Source organism: Loxodonta africana, chromosome 12, assembly GCF_030014295.1.
Source record: "Loxodonta africana isolate mLoxAfr1 chromosome 12, mLoxAfr1.hap2, whole genome shotgun sequence".
Taxonomy (NCBI): Eukaryota; Metazoa; Chordata; class Mammalia; order Proboscidea; family Elephantidae; genus Loxodonta; species Loxodonta africana.
In genome coordinates this window covers 84235608-84260318 of record NC_087353.1, presented here as the reverse complement: position 1 = coordinate 84260318, position 24711 = coordinate 84235608, and the positions used below count along the sequence as shown (strand labels likewise).

At 50.3% G+C, this 24711-nt stretch overlaps 1 protein-coding gene across 16 annotated transcripts in view; it reads right to left on the bottom strand.

The window, feature by feature from the left end:
- KATNIP (katanin interacting protein) overlaps positions 1-24711 on the bottom strand; it is a 212891-nt gene that overhangs the window by 17947 nt on the left and 170233 nt on the right. For 15 of the 16 annotated variants that reach the window (XM_064295743.1, XM_064295745.1, XM_064295742.1 and 12 more), the window contains 7 exons: positions 22939-23017; positions 14738-14915; positions 9398-9563; positions 6006-6163; positions 4331-4395; positions 2717-2827; positions 1661-1800 (listed from right to left, as the gene is read on the bottom strand). In XM_064295743.1, coding sequence (XP_064151813.1) covers positions 1661-1800; positions 2717-2827; positions 4331-4395; positions 6006-6163; positions 9398-9563; positions 14738-14915; positions 22939-23017 — 897 coding nt within the window. Of the gene's footprint in view, positions 1-1660; positions 1801-2716; positions 2828-4330; positions 4396-6005; positions 6164-9397; positions 9564-14737; positions 14916-22938; positions 23018-24711 lie in introns of those variants that run through there. The other variant, XR_010323659.1, reaches the window with a different exon arrangement.

Below are 24711 nucleotides of genomic sequence, written 5' to 3'. Positions count from 1 at the left end.
TGGAGGGCCTGTTTTCCTGGGCCTGGCGTGGCCCTCATTTAAATACCAGCGTTCCAGAGGAAACCCACTGCTTTTCCGCAAGGCCAGGCCCAGAAACACAGTCTGGGGCTCCATGGGCCAAGGGACAGTCGCCAACCACAGAGCGGAAAGCACTGCCCCGAGGCAGTCCGCCTGCCTTGACCCCCGTTTGTCCTTTCCCTAGCCTCATAATTCAAAAGCAAAGCAGAGGCCCTAAAGGCACTGCTAGGTAATTTTAGGCATATATCCTTGAGCCTTCCGCTGGGGGGAGCAGGGAGGGGGCTGCCCAGGTCAGGGGCAGAACTCAGCTGGTAAAGTAGCACCCAACGGCCTTGAACAGCTGCCCCCCACCCCCCCCGCAACAAATTTCAAATATAGGGGAGGAGAAAGTAATAGTCACTCAGTGCTGACCACAGGCTGCAGCCTTCACTTTGCCTCAGGTCCTGGTTTTAAGCCTGTGGCTGTTCTAAGGATGCCCCAAAGGGTGTGTGGGAATGGGGGTGAGGTCAGCCTTCTGGTTGAATCAGGGAAACAAAAAAGATCTAGATGAGGTCCTCAAACTCTGAGCCTGTAGGCTCAAGCAGGTACAAATGTTTAACTCTGGCTGGGGGATAGACAGTTGGAGCAACCCACCCCATCTGAAGGCCTTCAAGAGAGAGGCCCTGGTAAGCACCGTGCTGGCCGCGTTCCAGACGGCAATGGCCGGACTGGCTGGTGGGCCACTGGTCTGCAGCCCCAGGCCCAAAGGCAGATAGATCTATGCTTTCTCCCCTGTGCAGTGGTGGGACTGGGGCTAAGGGGCTGACCGCAGTGCAAGCGAAGCTGATGGAGCCTCAGTGGGGGCCCATTTGGGGCAGCCTTTGAACAACATCAGTCACACGACTGCCGGTGCTGTACCTTCCTGTGTCTTCAGAGGAAACTGTACCCCCTCCTCCCGTCCAAACACATGGAGTTGAAATAGGGGACACTTCAGTGGTCTCACAGATGCCCCAGACCCTGCTGCACATCTTGACCCAGGCGTCTGGGCTCTGAGTGAGGGGTGGGCAGGTGCTCAACCCACCAGAGATAACCACACTCCCCGTGTCCCACTGTCCCCACCTCCTGGCCTATCTCCTCCCTCTCTACCCACAGCTGACCATGCCTGGGCTCACCATGAGGCCTTGGGACAAAAAGATAAGCAGGACCTGGCAGCCTTGGGGCCAGAGTGGGCAGGGGTGGCTGTGTTGGGGTCAAACACCTGGTGATGCTAGAAGTAATGACAATGACTGTGGAGAGACCGGGCTGGGAGGGACAGGCCGGGGGTTGCTGAGAGTGGTGGAGGAAGGAAAGACAACCATAGTGCACCCACAGAGACCAGCTGTGCCCATGCACCCAGGCCTGTGACACCAGGCTTCCTGGCCTCAGATTCCCAGGAGGTGCCTCATCTTCCTGGTGCCCCCTTGTAATAACCGTCCCAAAGAGGTAGAACCACTGGCCTTAAAGAGGTGACCCCATCAATCAAGAGCGTCAGCAAAGACCTATACTATCCTGATGGCTCCGAGGCACTTGATTTATGTGAGATTACCTAGGTTGGCCTGGAAGAAAGAGACCCGGGCCAGAAAGTCCCCCTGTCCGGGAGTGGACACTGCCACTGGGAACCCACCAGGCCCGGCAGGATGGGAGCCAGCCACATATGCCTGCCGTCGCTGGTGTTGTTCACTTGGTCGATGAGCTTGTCAGGGGTTCGGACGTCCCCACATACGCCCTCTAGGGAGTTCACGCTGTCTGGGAAGGCGGCGATATCTGGAGAAGCCTGTCAGCTGTCATAACCGGAAGGCGATATGCTTGGCACCAGGGGCCACACTCAGGGCCGCCAGCCTCTGTCATGCTGACGGCGCAGCTCAGGGGATCCGGGGCTGCCAGCACTGCTGGTGCTGTGGGGCTGGGGGGCAGAACCACTGTGGCTGCTCAGGGCAGCTGGAGGCAAAACAGCCAAATTAGACACGTGCGAGGGAAGGAGCATGTGGGGCCTGGGGAGAGTGGGTGGGTATGTGTGTGCAGCGGTGCAGTTCCAAGCACAAAGGGGAGAAACCAAGCAGAAAGCTGGCTGGAAAAGAGGATTTTCACAGAACTGCCAGAGGCAGGAGAAACATGCTGCTGCTTTGGAGGGTGGCGGGCAAACTCTGAGGTCTTCTTTTGGAAGGGAACAGGGTGGTTGGTGGCTGGATCCTGCCTTTCAGAAGGGAACAGGGGGGTGGCTGGATCCTGCCTGTCATATTTAGAAACTCACTGGGCTAGTAGTCTGCAAATTCTGGTGTGAGTATTCCATGAACAAAGGGTTCCATGGTCAATAAATTTGGGACACACTGAGTTGAACACAGCAAAACAGGCTTCTCCCTGCAGGACTTGTCAGAGCCTTTAGAACTCCAAAGTACCTATGGTTCTCCGGGAGGGGGCTGCAGTTGGTAGCGTCTCCCAATTGCCTCGGCCAAGGGACTCTTTGTTTTGTGAGGCTCCTGTAATTGATGCCTCAGAGGCAGGATTGGGAACTGCTCTCTGCTTTGCCCTCCCCCAAGAGTCAGTCTCTGGCTCTAAACAAAGCCCATGGCATTTTTAATCCAGGGCTCTGGTTACTCTACATTCAAGGCTTCTGCTCCTTCCCCCACCGTCCCATGCTCCCTTTGGTTTGGAGGAGCCCCCTTTGGCCCTGGAAGGATACTGTTTTCTGATAGAGGAATTTTTTCTCCTCGCTCGTCATACAGCTCCAGGCCGGTCAGGCCGATGTAGTAGGGGTCGCCCCAGCTGGTAAGGAGCTGAAACTGGAAGATGACTGGTACATGTGATTAAGGAGAACCAGGTGAAATATTCTGGAGAACAAAGTGAAACAATGACATAAATAACACAGATTTTTCTTTTTGGTTTATACAAATGAAAGAGAGAAAAAAAAATTTTTTTTCCTCTCACTGAGACTGAAGCCTATCGAAATATATATCAAATTTTCTTTAATTTAAACTGCATATATGTATATACAGCCATTCCTCATTTACCGACATGGTTAGGTTCCAAAGACCAGGTCGTTATGCGATAATTGGGATTATGTGAAAATGTAAGACAACCACATCAGATCACAAAATGGAGGAGAGTTACATCATGACATAACTGCCAAGTTACATCATTACATAACTGCCAAATTACATCATTATGTAACTGCCAAACCACTGGGAATCACAGCCCAGCCAAGTTAACACACAACCATCACGGCCAGCATTACTCTCGCCTTCTACCTTTGCATTCGTTACTTCCAGATGTACCTTGTTGATGAGCAAAATAGTCGGATAGTAGATTTTTTATTATTGTCATAAAAGCAAAATGTCAGGCAGAGAGAGTTGATAAATGAGGAGTATATATATATGTATATTTTGGGACTGGGTTTTTATATCTAAAAGAGGAATTCAGAACCTTTTTCCAGGGCCCAGGAGACAGGGGATGTGGATGTTCCCAGGGAGCAGGCCCAGCCTCTGCTTCAACTGGGTGGGGAAACACTTGTGTCACAAACTCATTGTATGATGCTGAACAAATGGCTTCCCTGTCTCCTGCCTCAGTTTTCCTGGTTGTGAGATGACAAGAACACCTGGCCCCTTCTCTACCCATTTCAGGTGTGTAAGAGATGAAGGTGTGTGGAATGCATGAGCTTTGCAGCATCGGGTGGGGGGGTGGATAGACCAGTGGCCAGGAGGGTGGAGTCCCCTGTAACCACCACTGCTTCCAGAGGCCCACATGTACAACCAGGAGTCAAACCCTTCCTCAGGAAGCAGATAGGCCCTCCTACCCAGGAAATGGTGTAGCTAGAGGCAATCTTTCCAGGAGAACATAATGGCGAAAGAGCCAGGCTGCCAGAGTTCACTAACCTGGCCCTGGCCCTTCCCAGCTGTGTGGCCTTGGGCAAGTCACCTAGCCGTTCCATGCTTGAGTTTTCTCTGCTTTGAGATGGGAAGAAAGCAGTACCTACCTCATCTAGTTGTTGTGAAGACTGAGTTAATGCAGACAACACATTGTGACAGTGCTGGGCCATAGTAAGAGTCTAGAAAGTTTGAACCTGGGAGTCCTCGCCACCCTCCGCCACCGCAGCCCATCCCACAAGACTCCATTTCTACCTTGGGTTGTCCGGCCAGGTACTCTCTCTGTGCTGTGGCCTGCCTGAAAACCTGGCAGGCAGCTAAGGCCCAGATACCTTGGAGCCTTGGCAAGGTGGCTCCAGGGCCTCGCCCTTCCTTGGTTAATGACAAGGAGCTGAGGGGCCTGGGCTGTGCGGGCGGGGCAGGGAGAAGGATACAGCCACACGGCATCAGCGGTGCCTCGTAGTCCATGCTTGCGTGCTCCCGGCTTTTCATGTGGGGCCTGATAAAACACAAAACAGCACTGTAAGGCAGAGCCCTGCCACTCAGGATTGCTGCTCAGTTATTCACCTGGGCACAGGCCTGGAAAACATGGCAGCTTAGCGGCCTCCTGGGATGTAGAGACAGGTGAGGTCTCTGCTTGCACGGACTTTCCGTTTTACTGGAGGGGCTACTGTACAAAGGTGACAGTTGTCACCAATGCTGACATGGTGCTTACTCTGCCAGGGATCACTGTCGTTGGGGCTTGACAGACAGGCACTCTCAGTCCTCCAAACAACCCTGGGAGGTGGGTACTGTTGTACACCTGAGATGCAGATGAGGAAACTGGAGCAGAGAGAGGTGAAGTCACTTGCTCAAGGTAGGTGGTAGGTGCAGAAGAGGGACGTGACCAGAGGTTGTTCAAGTGTGGAGCCTTCTTTCAACCACCCCCACCTCTCCACAAACAAGGCAAGTCTGTGGTGTGATAAGAGCTATGGGAGACCCATGGCAGGGCGACGGGGTATGGGGACTGGGTGGGGGCACGCTACCGCAGGTGGATGGTCAGGGGAGGCCTGTGTGAGCTAAGGGCTCAGCATCAAGGAGGAGGGAGCCATGGGAAGAGTCAGAGCTCAGGATTCCAAGGAGAGGAGCAGCCAGAGCAAAGGCCCTGAGGCAGGAATGAGCTTGTGGAAGGGGGTGTTTGCTCCAGAAAGCAGCTAGAGGGATGGAATGGGGGACAGGATGCAGAGAGGAAAAGGAGAAGAGGTAGGAGGTGGGGAGGGCCATGAAGGCTTCAGCTTTGTGATTTTGAGCAAGCGGCTTCACCAGTCAGGGCCTCAGTTCCCACATCTGTAAAATGGGCATAACACCCCCTGCTTCGAAGGTTTCTGGAATGTATGACTACAAAGCACCTAGGCATAGCAGGCACTTGGAAGGAGAACCCTCACTTCCTTTCCCCTTCATGTCCCTCCCCACAGCGCTTCTCTCCCAGGTCTGCAGCCAGTCCCCTCCAGCCCTGGCCTGGTTTTCTTCCATGTCAAGGGCAATGCTACAATTAGGTGACTGTTCCTAGTGACCAGCCCAAGAACCCATCCTGGCTACTGTGGAGAGAAACTCATTTTGTTTTGAGAGCCTGGCCTCTGGTCTTTGGACATCAGGGGGTTTAAATGAGTAAACTTAACATGGCATTTACAAATTGTTATGATCCTACAGCAGCTGAGACTGGGGCCAAGAAATCCCAGTGAACCCATGAAACGTTAGCCTCAATTCTTCTCTTTGAATCTTTCTAAATCAGGAACGCAGAAGCAAGAGAAGGAAGGCCCTTCCCTGGATTGGCCAGCGGGCATTGCTGGAATCCAGGCAGGCTTAGCCTCTCTTCCCAGCAGGAAGTGCGATGAAACATTTAAAATTTTAAAGCACTCCAGACTGTGAAAAACCCAAACAGCCCCAGACAAAGCGGGTGCATCCCACAGGCTTCCGGAGAGGCTTGGCTAAGCTTTAGAAAACGGCCCAGTTGAAAAGCAGTGTGTTTGATCATCATTTTAAAACCCTTTAAGTATACGCTTCAGAGCCACGTGCAGAGCAAGTGTCTAGACCAGGAGGGAGCGCTCCCACAGTCTGCAGCCCGCTCACCTCCTGGCTGGCTGGGGCAGCAGGCGAGGCTGCAGGTAGTCCACAAAGAGGATTTCTTGAGCAAAATCAAAGTGGCAGTTCCCCGGCCCCTTCCGGATGAGGAAGCCCTCCGCAGGGGAGACGCACAAGCCGTCCAGGGAGACGTGGACGATTTTGGCCTGCAAATACAAGAAAAACCATGCGTGAAGAGCTGGAGCTGCCGCAGGGGAGAGCAGAGGGTGCTAACACTGCTGGTGCTGCGGCCGTTGGCATTTACAACGGAGCCCCTAGGCTTCAGAAATGGCTTGGTCTGGCTTTTCTCCCAAGCCAGAAGCACCTCGCTGGGCCCCACTTTCCAGGGTCGTCCCCTCCTCCATGCCAGGTGCTGTGCTGGGCACTTGCCAGACAGCACAGTATGAATGAGATGAGGCCCCTGCCACAGTAGTCACAGACATAGCTTCTTTGGCCCACAGGGCTCAAGGGCGGAACATGACTGGGCCAAGGGCCCACCCACCTCACCGGCTGCAGGGGCCTGAGGCGCTATGACGTGGAGTCAAGGGCATGAACTCGGGTGCTCGGACATCCACCATTAGTAGTTGTGCGACCTTCTCACACCTCATTAACGAGCTAACGTATGTGGAGTGCCCAGAACAGCACCTGGCACAGAATAAGCAATTTTTTTTTTTAAGTGTGAACCTGTCCCATTCCTTCTTTACACCCCCGCTCACACTCACCACCTCTCCTGGCACCTTCCCTGGAACACAATGAGCCACCTCCCAATCTTCCTCCTCACAGCACCTAGCTCGTCCTTCCTTAGGGCATGTATTTATTGCCTGGCAGAGTCCTTGGTGGTTTCTGGGTCTTCCTGGATGGCAGAGGCCCCGGCTGGACTATCTCTATATCCACCTCAAGGCCTGGCACACAGTAGGTGCTTACCAAGAGCTTGCTGAATTGATGTGGATCCAGGCTAGACTGTGCTGGCCAAAAGGCTGGGTTTCACCAGTAAATCTCAAAGCCTCATGGGAGAGTATGAGGGGGCTTGGCCAAACCTGTGCTGTGCTCCCCAAGGTGAGCAGAGGGGCGATAAGCCAGCACCTTCTCTCTGACTACAGATTTAGAATCAGGGCTCCTGGATGCTTTATCCCACCTTCGTGGTTAGCAACCTGGCCCAACCGCCTGCCACACTGCTGGAGTTTCCTCTCAGAAAGGGCAGAGGGGCAGCTCCAGGCAGAAGGAGGGTCTGTTCTGGGGATCATGAGCAACTAATGTGTCCTCAGCTCTCAGGCAGTCCCTGCTACGTCAGTCATCAGAGCTCTCTGGGGTGCAAGTGGGACAGAAAAGGAATTTAAGGGCACAGAAACCTGAAAAGTATAGGGTAAACTGGCTTCGGGTATGGCTGGATATGGGGACCCGAGGATGTCACTAGGACCTGGGCTCTGTCTCTCTACTTCTCTCTGCTCTGCTTTCATCAATCTGATTCCAACTCGGCTCTAAAATTGGCCTTATGACCCTGGTGTGGCTAAACTGAGACCAGCACCCCGCTGGGCATGTGATTGGTTCAGGGTTGTGGCTGAACCTGAATCAATTGGGACAGCTCTGGGGGTTTGCCGCCTCATCTTGGAAGGGGAGTTTTCTCTTTTGCTGGACTTGGGGAAAGCAAGGTGTAGGCTTGGGAGCTGCCAGGGTTCACCCTGTGGAGACGGTCCCCTGAAAGCGAAACCTAGGATGGTACAAAGCAGAGGCCCACAAGCCCCTACCCAACCTCCAGAACCACTGCCTCCCCAGGAAGCATCTCCCACTTCCCAGGAGAGATGGCCCTTGTCCCTGTCCTCTGCTCATTCCCTAGGAGGTGGCTTCTATAACCAGCCCCATCTTATAGTTAAAGAAACCAGAGTTCAGAAAGGCGAAGCCATTGGCCTGAGGATACACAATGAGTGGAGGAATGAAAGGGAGTCCAAGGTCCTGGCTTTTAACCACAACCAGGGCTCCTAACCAGGTGCCCACCCTGGGGAGGCAGGTGTCCAAAGCACTGTTCTGGGGAGGGTCCATTGTTTGTATCACACTAAACTTGGGGATGTCCTCTCAGATCACATGCCCCACCTCTTGTCTCCTCATGCCACCATGCCCACCTGTCACCAGCTGTTGGGAACCAGACCTGTGAAGCAGGGACTCTGGGCCAAGCATTCCAGATGGTGAATTCAGGTCAAGAAAGCTCACCCAGAAAGGCTGCGATTTGCTCAAGGGAATTTAAAGGCCCAAAGGCACATCTTAAGGCAAGAGAATGTTTTCTTAATGCCAATGTATCTGACTTTTCAAATGCGCCACGCCTCCAAGAGCACTTACAAGGGCATGGGCAGCTCTGGGGGGACTGTGGACTGCACGCTCAGAGGAGTCATGGCCGTGGCACGTGCAGCCAGCTCGGCTCCACGCCACTGGGGGCAGAGGGCTGGGCTGGCTGCCGACCCCACACAGGTCCCATAGAAGGAATTCTGTGGGGTGGTAGGTACAGGGGGCCAAGCCCTGGGTCCGTCAACTTCTGTGTGACAAAGGACGATGGCAACCTGACGAGGCAGGTGTTACAATTATCCTCAGTTTGCAGATGAGGAAGCTGAGGCCCAGGGAAATCAAGCCAAAGGTCACACAGCTCGTAAGGGTCAGAGCTGAGATTCACACTTGAGACCTTCCAACTTTTGGGCTCCAGCTGGGTCATTCTATTTTAGGGGCCTTTAGCCTCCCTTTTTTTTCAGAGGAGGTAACGATGCTTATTTGTTCCTAGTTGCACGAGGTGAAGAACCCACAGGAAGCAGAGCTTCTGAGGCTCGTTTCCCTGTTCTAACAGTGGCTGAGTTTCCCCTGCACCTTCCTGTCCAGCAGGAAAAGGACGTACCGTGGGAATTAGCAGGGTAGGCTCCAAGTCAGGCAGAGCTGCCTGGAGCTCAAGCTGTGTGATCTTGATTGAGTAACTGAACTCTTCTGAGCCTCAGCTTAATACCCTGAAAACTGGGGGTAATAACACCTGCCTTATAGAGGCTGGGATGAGGGTCCAACCAAATGATGAATGCCTGCGAAGCCCTCAGCACAGAGCCTGGCCCCCAGTAGCCTTCAAAGAACACAGGGACACAATTTGCCATTACAAGTCAGGGGCTGGGCTGCTAGAGCCTCCCTTGTTCCCCCCTAGAAAAAACGAGGCTCTACAGTTTCTCGAGTCTGCCCTGGGCGCTAAGACTGCATTTGCTGTTTGCAGAAATAGAATACAACAGCAGCGTGCTCTCTCCCTGATCGTAACCCCCCCCAACCAGCTCCATTTGGAAAGTTCTGGAGGATTTATGCTCCTCTCTGGCAGCCACGCCAGTCATTCATCAAGGCGCCGTTTCCCTGATGGTGGATGGAGCCCGCCACTGTTCCCGGCTTACCCCTCTATAGGTGTCCTCGGGAGATTTATTGTAGTTCCAGAAACGCAAGCCTGCGATACTTTCAGCCCTGTCGAAGCGGATCGTGACCATGTGGTCCAGCCCCGGCGAGAAGGGGATCAGCCACATATGCTCATCCTCCATCGTGATGTTGGCTCCGTCGATTAACCTGCACCCAATGGGAACGCAGAGGCGAGATGGGGGTGGCCTGGCCCATGGGGAAGACATCACAGCATGGGGCCAGCACCCATTCATCTCCCCACCGTGGTCACCCATCACCTGGCACTAGCCTGGCTAAACAGGCTCACTAAGGGGAGATGGGACTAATAAAACGACAGCAGGGGGCCACCCTTCACCTGTCAGGTTAAACAAGATACGAAAAAAGGAAAAGAAAAAATATGAGACTATGCTCTTAAAAGATTGCAAGACAGAGAAACAGTAAAGCGCGTTTGTGCAGTTGTTAAAATGATAATCGTGAGGATGGTGCAGGAACACGCTATAAAACCTAGGTAGGAGTAACGGCAGCAACGTCAGAACCTAACTTCAGGCGGAGTAATGACCAGGATCAGCACAAAGCTGATCCCTACGAGGCAGAGGTCAGACATGCCTCCACTCTCCAATCTTTTTATCAGTTCTGACACCAGCCGTCCCTCCCCCTGCACTCTTTATTTCTCTGCTGGATGGGACAATCCGTTGCCCAAGGCCACACAGAACTCAGAGATCCTACAGCTAAGTGGTTTATTAAGGAACAGGATACAACTGAGGACCAGGACCAACAAGCCACCACTCAGGATCAGGATCAGACCCCCAAGGACAGGCTCCTCTTGGCACCCACCGAGGCAGGCTCCTCTCAGGCCCCCTCAGGATGGGCTCCTCTCAGCCCCCTCAGGACAGGCTCCTCTTGGCCCTGCTGTCACTGCCCGCTCTGCCACTAGGTCCCTTCTGGACCTGTCCCCATCTTCAGTGTTACAGCCCTTGACCTGTGTTACAGCTATTTTAGGAAGTTCCTTGCCTCTTTCTCTCTGCTTCTTCCTGCTTTCCTCTTTCTGCTTCTTTCTACTTCTTTCTGTCTCAAAAACCTCTTTGGGGTCCGCTGCTTATATACACAATTCCTTGTCAATTTCAAGGCATGGCCCCTCCCGGGGGGTGGGCCACACAAACTAACCAATCCCCTCTTGATAGGCCACAGACAGTTCATTTGCATAGCAGGTTACAACTCACCTCTTTTGCATAGTCTATCGACCAATCCCTGACAATGTGCATACCAGTCACGGGGCAGGCTGCAGCCCAGAGCCAGACAAAAAGTATCAAACCACGAGTTGTTTACAGCTTACCTAGGAAATGCCAATCAACCTGGACAAAAATAACAAACTCTGGGGTAGAAAACTAGGGCAAAAGTAATTCCTCAGGGCTTAGGGGAAAAAAATCTCTCAAGCTGTTTTTCCAAACAATCAAGACAAAAGGCACATAAAGGAGCTCACTTCACTACACAGAGGAAGGTAGGCTACATGATGGCAGGAATGCTGACTATATTGTGGGAAAAGGAGGAGAAAGGCCAGGTGAGATTAGGCTGAAGTCGAAACCATATTTGACTCAGAGGGATTGGTAGGTGAGTATTTTTCTCTATTTTCCAAACTTGCTATAAAATTGTTGCATTGACTTTATGATACGATTTGAAAGACCTGTACCCTTTCTTTCCTGGGATGGAGAGAGAGATCCTAAAGCGGTGGGGTGAACTTGGCAGCTTCTAGCATAGGACAAGTACACGAAGGGGCAAGTGCCTCTGTGGGGAGCTGGTCTGGCCTTGGTACCCCAGGGCAACCCCCAACTATTACCAGGGTGCCTCCAGCACCCTGTACACTTCTCAGCCACTGTTCTGGAAGTGTCACCTGGGCCACATTGTACTCTCTTCTTTCCCAGTTTCTGGCTCCCCCTGCTCCAGGACTCCTGCCTTATCCTCAACCCTGCCCACATTTGTTCCAAGGACCATGCTGCCTCTGGCTGCCCTCATCTGCCCAGCAAGCCTTAGCCTAGACTTCACACCCTTATCCTGGCTCTGGTTCATGTGTCTGGCAATGTCACTGAGAGGCCTGGCCCCAGAGACAGGGACTTAACCGTCAGCCTCTTGAGCAATCCCCTACCCTGTCCCCTCATTTTTGTGAGCCTCTCCTACTCCATACCCCTGGCCTCCTGGTGACCTCAAGGTGTTGACCTGGGAGAAACTCAGCCTGCTGCCATGTTTCCTGGACTTAAAAATAAATCTTAAAAAAAATACATATTCATATTTTAGAGTTTTGGATTTGGAATAAATCTTACAATCTAAGTGTTCATCCAAGGAGGTAATGTTTCTTTTTTCTCCAAAAGGCTGTTATTAGATTGATGGATTGTGTGTCTTACAAATGATGGCATCTTAAAACTGAGGAAACTTGGCAGTACAACACTGTTTATGGAACTAAGCTGACTGAGGATTACCACCAGAAAACCTTCTATTTTCCTTCCAAAAGCAATTACCTCTCTGTCTTAGAAATGGGGCCATCTGGACAGGAAAATGGTTGCCCAATTATGAAAACAGAGAGAACTGCTGAAGCATTTACAGTTGACAGTGCAGGGACATCCCTACGGATCCCCCCAAGAATATCTAAATGATACTTCCCACCTCTGTCCATGAAAAGGCCTAGAAACAAGGACTAACCCATTAGCAATGGGCATCCCTAGTGGCTAGATTATGGTCTCTAAATACCATTTTCCACTAAAATGAACCAGGGTTTTTTTGAGAAATGGCTGATGCCATGTCTGGGACAAGAAATGTACAAGATGAGCCTGGAACACCTTGTCACATCAGACAAGAAGAAAGTTATCAGAGATTACTATCTTAAAAGGACTCAGGAGTCCATGTGGCTAAGTCTCCAGTGTCCACGAAGGGGCAATCTGAGCATCGATAAGGGTAACAACTGCAATGGATTGAGACCCAACAAGCACAGTACATTTAAGTCCTTGAGTTTAAAATGACTCTCAAAAACAAACACTTTAGAGTACGCTAGAGAACCGGTTTGTTATTGTGAAAACTGACAGATAAAGGAAAAGAATCACACATTTAGCCTGTCTTTCCTGTTTGAATTGTACCTCATAATAACCAAACGTTTGGGAGAAAAATTCCCTTTATGGCAGGATTTTCAGCAAATAAGTGAAAAAGAAATGATACCAGAAAACCAAACCCAGTGGCGTTGAGTCAATTTCAACTCATAGCGACCCTATAGGACAGAGTAGAACCGCCCCATAGAGTTTCCAAGGAGTGCCTGGCAGATTCAAACTGCCAACCCTTTGGTTAGCAGCTGGAGCACTTAACCACTACACCACCAGGGTTTCCACAGGAAAAGAATATCACCATTTTGCAAGCCCTAATGAGTTAATGGATCTAGGCATTGAGCACCAATGACCATCAATGTCATTTGACAACCAGATATTATATATGTCCTGATGTAAACACACAGCAATAGCCATAAAGTTGTCTTGCCCCAAAAGTCAGACCTCAATCTGATCAGGCCTCTTGATCTAATTAACCATTTACAGAAAATGCTGGGGAGCAAGGAACAGGTTAAACAATATCATGGGCTGCAACTAGTCAGGTCTAGACTCCGCAGGGCAAAAAACCTGGTTTCTTCAGCAGAAAAGTTACAAGGAAAAATGAAAAAAAGATGGAAAAGGAACCTAGAGATTACAGAAGGCTTAAAAGGCATATAAACAACATACGGACCCTATATGGATCTCAGTTCAAGCCCACAAACTCTTAAAAAAGGAAAGAAGAAATATGAACACTTGCTGGATATCTGGTAATTTAAGGAATCACTGTTGCTTTTTTTTAGCTGTAATAATAATACTGAGATTATGTCTTCTTATTGTTTAGAGATACCTACTGAAACATTTAGAGATGAAATACTACCGAGTCTGTGATTTGCTTCAAACTGATCTGGGACCCATTACCATTAACGTTGAGTCAATTCCGACTCATAGTGACCGTGCATGACAGAGCAGAACTGCTCCATATGGTTTCCAAGGCCGTAACTATATATATATATATATATTTTAACTATATGGGCGCAGACTGCCACATCTTTGTCCTGCAGAGTGGCTGATGGGTTCAAAACATTGACCTGGAGTCTACGGGGCTCCAGGCCTTAGCATGCGGAAGCTTGATATGCCAGGATGCAGAGGTCAGAGTGGCCTGTGGGCAGGCAATGACAGTGGGGGATAAGGGCCATGATGAAGGGAGCCTACCACTGACACCGTGTGCGCTCTGGGCCAGGCCAGGCGGCACAGCTGCAATATGACAATCCCCTCCCCCTCTTCCAGCCATGGGAATTATTGTCCTATTCTACTGATATGGAAACTGAGGCTGGGGAGACAATATAAGTTAAGTGCACAGATCCCACAGACCTGCATTCAAATCAAGACTCTGCCACTTAACCAGTTTGAGACCAAGTTTTGAACTCTCTGAACTTCAGTTTCCTCATGTATAAAATGAGATGAGGCTTAAATGCATGAATACCTATACCCCGTTTAGCATAAGCCAGACCCTAACATTTGATAAATGCTGAGATAATGGCAACTATAATATTGTTGCTACGACCATAGCTATTATTTTTGGAGCGGTTAAGAAACTTACTTAGTCAGCCTGTAAGGAGCCGAGCTGGGATTTGAGCCCCCATCTCTCTGATTCCCTAGACTCTCGTTCACACCTGCAGGCTAAGCCCAGGTCCAACGGCTGTCCTGAGCCGGGGTGCTGAGCACTGGTCTGCAGGTCACGGGGTCCCTGTGGATCAATGCTATATCTGACTTCATAAGCCCAGGTTGGGTCAAGTCAATTGTCCCCTTACTGACTTGACCCAACCTGGGCTTATGAAGTCTGACAAGTGCACAGGGAAGGGCAGCCGTGGCCTCCTGCAGAGCTTGCTCAGCATTCACCTCCAGCCTCAAGGAGGAGGGGTGGGAGGCATGCATGCTTAAATGCAGAGCCACCCACGGGAGGGCTAACCAAGTGGCTACTGTGTGCCAGGCACTGTGTTAGTCACAATGGAGAACACAAAGACCACCGCTGTATCTGCAAGGACAAGGACCCATTTTGAGTCCTACTGGCCACTTCTAGCTGTGTGGCCCTGGGAAGGCCATCTCCCTTCCCCGAGCTTTGGTTTCCCCTGACTGTCAAAGGGAAGACCACAGACCTCACAGCGTGGCTGCTAGGAGGTGACACGAGGAGTGCTAGCTGATGTTTGTGCCTGACGTCAAGATGCAGAACAGGGTCCCTGAGCCCCTGCTGGGAAAGTGAAGCTGCTTGTGGATACTTACTTATCCAGGGTGCGGGAGTCATCGGTGTACTCGGGGAGGTCATTCAGGTCTCTGGGGGAGGCAGATATCTGGTGCAGGCTGATGGGCAGTGCCTGGCCATCCCTGCCCACCACCTCCAGGCCTGTGAGCCCCAGGTAGTGCAGGTCCCCCCAGGAGGCAGTGAAATTCAGCTGAAGGCCTATAACAGGAAGCAGAGCAGTCTGTGAGTACCAGAGCTCCAGAGACAGGTACCATTTGAAGACAGCCTCAACTGTGAGTGTCTTGAGGCAGGCTCTGCCCTTTCTTCTCCAAGGCTCTTGGGCCAGAGCCTTGCCAAGGCTCAGGAAACATCTGCAGGATGAGTGAGGGAGTGCTGGTTAAGCCTGCACATGGCCTTGGGTTCTTGCACTTACCAGACCATGTCGCCCATCTCACATGGAATACCTCTGTATGGCTTCCCATGCTGTTTGGCCAACAAGACCTCGCCCACCTGGCTTCTACTGACTTCTGCAGCCTCATTCTGTACCAGGGACCCCCCTACATCAACCACCCAGGCTGTCTTTCAGTTGCATATACATATATCCCTTTCTCCCATCACAGGGCCTTTGCACATACTGTCTTCTTCCTCTGGAACTCGTGTGGCTTGCTTTACCTGTACTCATCTTTCGGATCCTGGCTTGCTGCTTCAGGGAAGCTCTCCTGATTTCTTTGACCAGGTCAACCCTCTGTTCACAGCCTGTCACGTCACTGTAACCTTCCCCTTCCAAGCCCTGGTCACCACTGTGATCTTGTGAACCTTTGGTAAATATCTGTCTGCCCTGTCAGACAGCGCCCCAAGGGCAGAAGCCTCATCTGCTTTTCTTGCCCATTGTGTCCCCATAACGCCTGGCACGTAGCAGGAGCTCAGTACAGACTGAATGATTCAACAACTAAATGGAGGCAGTTACATCAGTAAGCCACACATTGGACATCAACATTTTATGCAAATTGACCACCTTCATGAGGATTAATAAGGCTTCATTCAGGGTAAAGGACGTGACCTATGGTGACACCTCCATCCTTTTGCCCCTATCCTATCCCTCCTGTATCAGAGACCATTTAGAATGACCTCCTGTGGCCCTGGGACAAGATGGCTCAGGTGAGTCATTCATTTGCCCAGAGAGCTCACACCTAATGCATCTCTTGCCCAAGCCCTATCAGATGTCTGGCTGGAACTTCTTTCCTTAAGGATCTCCCCATTAGAGCAGGACCAAGCCCATTGAACTCTCCTACCCTTGGGGTAAGGGTAGCCTATTTTAACTATTCAGTATTTTGGGTGGTCGAGCTAAAAAGATTCACACTCTACAACTTTCACAGAACCTTGCATTGCAGAGCTGGAAGAAGGAGCCCTGGACACAGCTAGTCCCACCCCATTTCAGTTCACCTGAAGAACCAGAAGCCCAGAGAGGCTAAAGGACATCCCTGTGGCTACAAAGTGAGGCCATGTCACTTAATCTCCCTGGAGCTTGGTTTTCTCTCCTATGCCATTGTCATTTTCCAGGATAATTTTTGTAATTCCAAAGCCCCTGCTGTCTATGGTGCCAAGGTAATTCTGAGTATCAGGGCAGACGAAAAAGACATGTGACCAGCAGAGTACCAAGCTCATTCTATCTTCTCACAATTAAATCCTTGGTAGAGTGCAAAAATGGCCACACATCCCTCCTACCCATGTCCTTGTTCCTCTCCCATGTGCCTTTGCTACTTCTCTCGTCCAGAGATGGAGGCTTTCTCCACAACTTGAATGTGGACCATGTGATTTTCTTTGGCCAACAGGACAGGAGAAAATGTGGTACAAGAGAGGCTCGTAAAGCTCTTGTGAACTGGGGCTTATCCTCTCTTTCTACACTTGGACTCTTGAGACCGCCAAGTGAAGGACAGGCTGGTCTGTAGGATGATGAGAGAGACCCGAGGTCCAGTTGCCCGTCACTTGGCTAACAGCTCCTCCGCAGAGGGACATGTGGGTGAGGCTGTCCTAGATCATGTAGCTGCCAACCTACCTGCCAGCTGACTGTACACATAAGCATGCCCAGTAGGGCCCAGCCAAGCCAGTGCAACCAGTGCACTAAGTGATGAGCTAAACAAACGGGGGCTGTTTTGAGCTACTACATTCTGGGTTGGTTTGTTCAGTAGCAAACATTAACTGATGTAGTACTACTTCTCACCATGGGTCTGTGTTCAGATGTCTTCTCCTCAGAGAAGGCTTCTCTAACTATCCAACCTCTACGCCTTTACCCTGCTTCAGTTTTTGTTCATAGCAATTACTATTACCTGACAACATAAAAAAAAAAAAAAAGACAATATAGTCTACATTTATTTGCTTGTTTTTGTCTGTCTCCCTCACTAGGATAGAAGCTTCTTGAAGGCAGGGAGGGACTCTGTTGGTTTTGTCCACTGCTGTATTCCCAAAGCCTACAGCGTTGTTGTGTGCTGTGGAGTTGATTTGACTTATAGCTATCCTAAGGACACAGCGGAACTGCCCCACAGGTTTTCCTAGGCTGTAATCTTTATGGGAGAAGATCGCTAGGTCTTTTCTCCTACAGAGCTAATGGTGGGTTTGAACCGCTGACCTTTTGGTTAGCAGCCCAGCACTTAACCATTGTACCACCAGGGCCCCTTAGAACAAAAATCCAGTGCCGTTCAGTCGATTCTGACTCATAGCGACCCTATAGGACAGAGTAGAACTGCCCCATAGAGTTTTCAAGGAGCACCGGGTGGATTTAAACTGCCAACTCTTTGGTTAGCAGCTGTAGCACTTAACCACTATGCCACCAGGGTTTCTGCCCCTTAGAATAGTGCCTGGCAATTAGGTGCTCAGTACAGGTTTTTTTGTTTTAAATAAATGATTGATTGACAAGTAGGTGTTCAGTAGATATCCACGAGTGAATGAGCCAAAACAAAACAACTGGGTTTCACCAAATCCACAGTCAAGGGCAAACACACATTTATTGAACACCTACTATGTACCAGGTCTCATTCTGTTTACAAGGGTAAACAAGACACCAAAATCTATGGACCCAAAGAGCTTTCGTTCCAGCAAAGACATACAATATGCACACAGCATATAAATAAATATGACAGTTTCACAGACACGTGGAATACCATGACAGATAAAACAGATACGGGCTGGGGAGTAACTGGGTAGGGGTGGGGTGATCAGGGAGGGCCTCTTTGAGGAGGTGACATATGAGCTGAGACTTAGCCACCATACATTTGCATTTCTGAAAGAAGGACTTTCTATGCTGAGAGAACAGCAAAGACGAAGGGCATGAGATGGGAACAAATTTGACCCACGGCTGGAACCAAATGACTGAAGGAGAAGGTGGAGGAAAATGAGATCAGAAAGCTGGGCAGAGGCTAGCTTACAACCAGAAGTTTGGGTTTTCTTCTCAGTGCAAAGGAAAGTTGCTGGGGGGTTACACTTTTCAGCAGGACAGTGACATGTTGTGATCTGCATCTTAGCGAGCTCACTTGGGTTGCTGCAGGGAGGACAGGAGGGTGACCCCTACAGGGAGGCTGAGGAGGCAGCTGTTACAGGACACTTGGACAAGGGTGGTGGTGATGAAAAGACAGAAGTGGATGGATTCAGGATCTGTTTTGGAGGCAGCACTGCCAGGACTTCTCAATGCCCTGGATATGGTAGTGAGGGAAAGAAAAGAGGCTTTGACCCAAGTGACAGAGTAGCCAGGGTACCGTTTCCTGAGATGGAAGAAGCCTGGATTTGGATGAGAGGGATCAGTGAGGAGAGAGAAACGCCACCTCCCCTTAGGAAAACAAACAAGATGGTGCCGTGGGTCTGACACCCCTTTGTGGGCCTGGCAAAACACCGCAGTTCCATATCTAATTTGGGGGCGCTCTGAAAGTGACTGCTTTCCTTTTTGAGCTAATATCTGTGCTCTATATTCATTTTCCTCTGGTGTATCAGTATTTATACAAATGGAAATTAATTTTGTTCTTTCTCCTCTGTGCTTCAAGCCTCTCAGCCCCCTTCCTATTCACCACCGCTGATATTTGCAAAACTTCCAAAATTAGTGTCATTTGCAAATTAGCAAGTCATAGATCCCCTTTCAAAACATTAATAGGATTGGTCGTATTTGCCAACCCCAACGCATCCCCCTGGGTCACTTTATTAAAGCTCTCTCCATTTGCACGGGCTGGTGAGGCAGGTTTTGGATTTTGGAAACAGTGAGGAAAAAGCCAAGGGTTCAGAGAAGAGAGATTTAGAAATAACAGGCCTCAAAACAAGTGCAGAATGCTTGGCTGTGAGGCCCCTCTGCCTTCCTACTGAGATGACAAGAGAAGTCATACTTTCATTTCACCAAAAAGTTCCTGAGCTTGACTCCAGGGCAAAATTCCCCAAGGCATTGAAATAACATTTCTGAGAAAGGTCAACAGCCTGTTCGGTGGGAGAGACATTTACAGAGCAGCATATTTGGGGATGCCATCAAATGAAGGGGACCCTGGTTGCCTCTGCCTGGCCAGCATTCGTTTCTTCTTGTGGTGGCGGCACTCTGATTTCCCTTGGCAAGCCTCCCTACACTCAGTGCACACTGCTCAGGTTCTGACCCCTCACCTTGGCTCCAGGGTAGCACATGACCCAGGACTGGCCAGGTCATGTTTTCCATCTCCCAGGAACTTCCCTCACCCCCCACCTCTACAGTGAGCCACAGTTCAAGGACGGGCCATGATCAAGCTAGGCCAAGAAGATTAACTCAGATGAATGTTGGAACTGTTGGGAAATGGAAGTTCTCTTTTATCTAGAATTGCTGGGTCTAAGGTGGATACAAACCCGGAGCTTCCAGGAGCTCTCTTGTGCACAAAGCCTGGATGGGAGAAAGGAAAGAGAGAAGAAAACAGCAGAGAGATGCAGAGAAACACTGAGTTTTAGTGACACCATTTGCACACCTGGATCCAGCCATTCTGGAAACTAGCAACCCTGACCTTTTCAGTTGCATAAGCCAATAAATCCCACCCCCCCCCCCGTTTTTTTTTTTTGCTTAACTCAGTTTGAATTCAGTTTCTGTTGCTTAAAAATAAATGAAGAAAAGGAATCCTGACCAATGCAGGGGAGACCAAACTGAACAAGTAATGGTTAGTGTCTTCTTTGTAGCCTAGTGGGGGTATCTGACTCTTGCACAAAGACCTCTGATGAGAAGCAGTCTTTGACCAATCCCCAAGCAGTGCCCCAAGGCAGTGTGGCAGAGAGGCAAGGACATGGGTTCTGGATTCAGACACGCCTGGCCCCATTCTTGGCTCAGCACAAGCTGTGTGACCTTGAGTGGGTTACTCAATCTCTCTGAGCCTCAATTTCCTAACCTAACTGGAAAATGGGGCTAATAAGAGCTGACCTCTGAGGCTGTTGTGTTTCACAAGGTAAGGTAGGGAAAGGCCATGACACAGAGCCTGAACAGAAGACAATTCTGAGCTGGTAGCCAGGCTCTCGCCTAGTATTAGGCTGTTTTTTAAGTTACTGTATTGTTCTAAAGTCCACTGAGAGAGTGTCCTGGAATGTACGGGGCTGGAGGGATTCAAAATAAGGCAACTTTCTCTTTCTAAGAGATAATTTATTCCTTTGGAGCGGGTGACAGAGAGAGGACTTTTCAATGGGGATAACAGGAAGACTTCCTGGGGAGGATTTGGGATTGCAGCAGGCCTAAAGGAGATAGTGTGAAGGACCCCACTTCTTCCCCAGGCCTGAGGGCTCATTCCTCTAGGGTTGGGAGTGCTGGTGGTTGTTTGATGGTTCACAGCTACATCCGCCCGACTGTGACTACCGCTGGCTGAAGAGAGCCTCCTTGCAAAAGGCCGTGACTACTGAGGCCCAGCCTCCTCACTCAACTCAGGAGAACTCTGAAGGGTCAGCCCTGCTTCAGAGCTCTCTGTGGGGCCGGCTGAGGCCTGGATGTAACTGCGCAGCAGCCACAGCCCAACTTCTTCACTGCCCAGCACTGCTTCCTGCCCTTCCGCGGCAGGTGTAGATCCCATGAGCACCCCCAATAATCTCCCTGCATATTACCCCCATCTCAGAGTCTAGGGGTCTTCCACAGGCAGAGATGGAGAGGAAGGGTATGCCAGCCAAAGGCGCAGCTGGCACTCACACCTGCGAGGGTTCAGGAAATGGGGGTACAGGGGATGCAGCCAGAGATAAGGCCAGGGCTTGGACATGTTGTAGAGATGATGGTGGGGTGGTGGGAGAGGGAGCATGACAACGTCACATCTGGGTGTTCAGAAGATAACTGGAAGCGGGTGACATGCACAGGGAAAGAAATAGCAGGGACGTGATGCTATAATGAGCGAATCAGAAGAACCTTGTTAACAGGGAACTAGCAAGGATATCACAGAGTCAGCTGTGGCTTTGGGCCTGAGATTCCCTAGCACGCAGTAGTACTAATGTGGACATGCAGGGATTAAGAGAGGACCTGGCTGGAAGGGTAAGTGGAAAATGAAGAGAGAAGAACAGTCACGGCTGACACCTTACTCAGAGGATGCAAACTGGCAGCCTGCTGGCTGAATGCACAATGTGGGTTTTATTTGGCTCATTTGGTGTTTTAACATTAGAAAATTAATCACCATTTAAAAATCGTGATTTTCCCGTCTGGAGCAAGGGAGAATGAAGAAAGCCAAAGACGCAAGGGAAAGATTAGTCCAAAGGACCAATGGACCACAACTACCACAGCCTCTACCAGACTAAGTCCAGTATAACTAGATGATGCCTGGCTACTACCACCGACTGCTCTGACAAGGATCACAATAGAGGGTCCTAGGGAGAGCTGGAAAAAAATGTAGAACAAAATTCTAACTCACACACACACACACACACAAAAGACCAGACTGGCGAAACCCCGAGAGTATGGCCCCTGGACACCCTTATAACTCAGTAATGACGTCACTCCTGAGGTTCACCCTTCAGCCAAAGTTTAGACAGACCCATAAAATGAGTCTAAATGGGCATACCAGCCCAGGAGCAAGGGCAAGAAGGTAAGAGGAGACAAGAAAGCTTGTAATGGGGAAACTGTGACCTTAATACTTTGCAACATGTTTTCTCCTATTCAAAATGAGTGATTGAGAGCTTGACTTAACTAACACCGTGAAGATACTCTAAATAACTTATAAGCTTTTTTTGCCTGTCTTCTCCTTTCCGCATATTTTTGTTAATAACTTTGTTTTGTTCTGTTCAGTCAACTGTGACTTATGACCCCCAACACAAAGATTAGAGTCCAGATGTCGGCATGTATCTCTTTAGTCTGATAAGAAGATGTCTGGCATGTATTTCTTTAGTCTGATAAAGAGTCTCTCTTAATTGTCTTGTAATGTATAACTCATCCGGCCATTTATGGGCTACATACCTAAAGACACTGTGTAACCTGTGCAACAACAATATATAAGCTTTAATATAAAATTGCCTTTCGGGACTCAGTGAAGACAGCCAATGTTGCTGTTGGGCTTCCCGTTGGTGTCACCTCCTAATAAACTTACTCTCTCTTTCTGACTTGGGAGTACATTTCATTGGCTCGTCATGTGGCTGGCAACCAATGCCACAAAACAATATGTATATTAATTGTTTAATGAGAAACTAGTTTGCTCTGTAAATCTTCATCTAAAGTATAATTAAAAAAAAATTTTTTTTTTAATTGGAATTTTACATCAAAATCTAGTTTTTGCCTTCTTCTGAGAAACTAGAGACCCTGGTAGCCTGGCCTGTAGTCCTGCTAGCCCAGCCTACCTGGAACGGGAGAGAGCAGGCTTTTTATTCATGTGTCTGCCTTATGGTAGGGTGTAAAGCTTTATGGCGGGGTGTGAAGAGACAGCTTGAACTTGAACCACTGGACTGGCAGATGCCTCTGTCCCTTCTGGCTCTTACGGCCTCTTGTTCTATGCTTTGGAATCCAACTGCAGCCTCCCAGGTCAGGGCCACAGTGAAAACGTAAGGCATCTACACGCGAAATGCAAAACTGTCCTTCTGGGAGGGCAAATTGCAAAGAGATGCCCTTCTTCTGAAGTGACACAGCCCTGCCAGGGCCAGTGAGCCACACGCAGGCTGGTTTCAGCCCCACTTGCCCCTACCTGGAGTCTCTGAGCAGAGTATAACCTGACCGACTATCCAAGTAAGTCCTGCTCCCAGTGGCCACAACTCTCCCCCTGCCCCTGAAGTTCCTCCTGCCACTGCCCCTGGCGAGGATACTCACAGAGCCCATGGTAGACGCCTGGCTCTGGTGTGGTGACCTCAGGGATGGGTGGACTGGGCGACAGCTCTGGATCCGGGACCTGCACACCAGTTGGGGGAGAAGCAGAAGAAAAGGTGATTTTAATGATACCCACATAGCTGGCCGGCCGCCCACCCCATGCCCAGGTAAGTCCCTGTGTCTTTCCTCACACTTTCTGCCTTCATGGAAGCTCCAAGACTATAAATATGGGCAGGCCAAGAAAGCCTGGGTTTGAGTCCTTGCCAGTAGTTCTTACTGGTAGGGGAGAGGCTTGAAGTTTAGATGTTCTTTGAATAGGAAATAACCCAACAAAATGTTAACCTAGTGAGTAAGAGAAAGAGAACAAGGAAGGAAGGGAGAAAGAAGGGTAAGGAGGGAGGGAGGGAGAAGAGAGGAAGGGAGGACTCCAACTATAGATGGTGGTTCTCAACCCTAGCCATTCATGGAATCTCTAGGCATGGGGCCCGGGTATCTGCATTTTTAAAGGTCCCCAGGCAATCCCCATGCGTAACCAGGATAAAGAAGCCGTCCTATAGACAGTCAAGAGTGGGCTGCCACACCCTGCTTGTTGAGATAGGGAAAGGGTCTCATAGATAATTTTGCCTGTTAGATCTCTGCACCGTAAGGCAAAAAGGCCAATGCACTTTTTCTGTTTTATACATGGCAAAGTTGAGATGCAAAAAGAAGGGAAGTCCCTTGTCCAGATCATGGAGCTCCAGTTCCAATGACAACCTGATAAGCCCACAGCCAGCCCCAAGGGACAGCTTCTTCAGGCCCTGCCCCCAGGTGGGGAGGGGTCTGCTCGAGCACCCCTGAGACTGAGCAGCCCCAGCCCTTGGGAAGTCTGCTGCCCTGGGGCCCACGGTGCCTCTCTAGGCCCTGTTTCCATGGAGTCTCCTGGGCACCCCTCTGGTGGGTGCACTAGACCTGGATCTCAGACAGCTGGGGTGGAGATCCCTACCGGCCCCCATTCCGAATGGTGATTTCCAGGCACACCACCTAGGTCTCCCCTGCCCTGCCTCATCTCTAAGGTGGAGACAGTGCTCCCTCCCTGCCCCTCGCAGGATTGGGTCCCATTAGAGATTCGCTTAGAAGGAAAATGCTGGGAGAATGCAAGTCCTCAAGGTCAACTCCTACCTGGAGACCACGGCTCAAATCCAGACCACAGGCATGTTTTATGGTCCACAAAAGGTTTGGAAACATTTTGAATTAGCTGCCAACCTTTTAAAACTGGGGGTTTTTACATAAGAAATCCAGGCTTTTGGCCTTTCTTGGAAAAATCAGGAGAACTAGCAATAACACGAGCAACTCTTAACTGGGCAGAGTGGCAGCTGCTTTCCTCAGCAGTGGGGAGGGACACACACGCCCAGCTAGGTGTCCCCACCACTCCCCACCATCTGCACCAGGCACCGCCCACCCTGGTGGCATACGGTTGGCGGCCCCCAGTGAACATCGTGGGATCTATGGGCCTTGTTGCTGCCTGGCCTCAGTCACAGCGAGCCCCCAGCCCACCTTCCCTCCTTTGGTTTCCAGTTGTTCCAGCCTCTCCTCCACCCTCTTTAACCATCTCCCCTTTCTCCTTCTAGCTTCTAGAACAACCCCGGCGACCCTGGGGTCTCCTCACCTTCATTATTAGTCCTTGGCTGTGGACTGACCCTTGCCCTGAAGGTCATCTTTCATTTCAAAAAATCTGTTCATCAATTAAAAGCATAGACTTTGGAATCAGGCAGCCCTGTGTTTAAGGCCTGGCTCTGC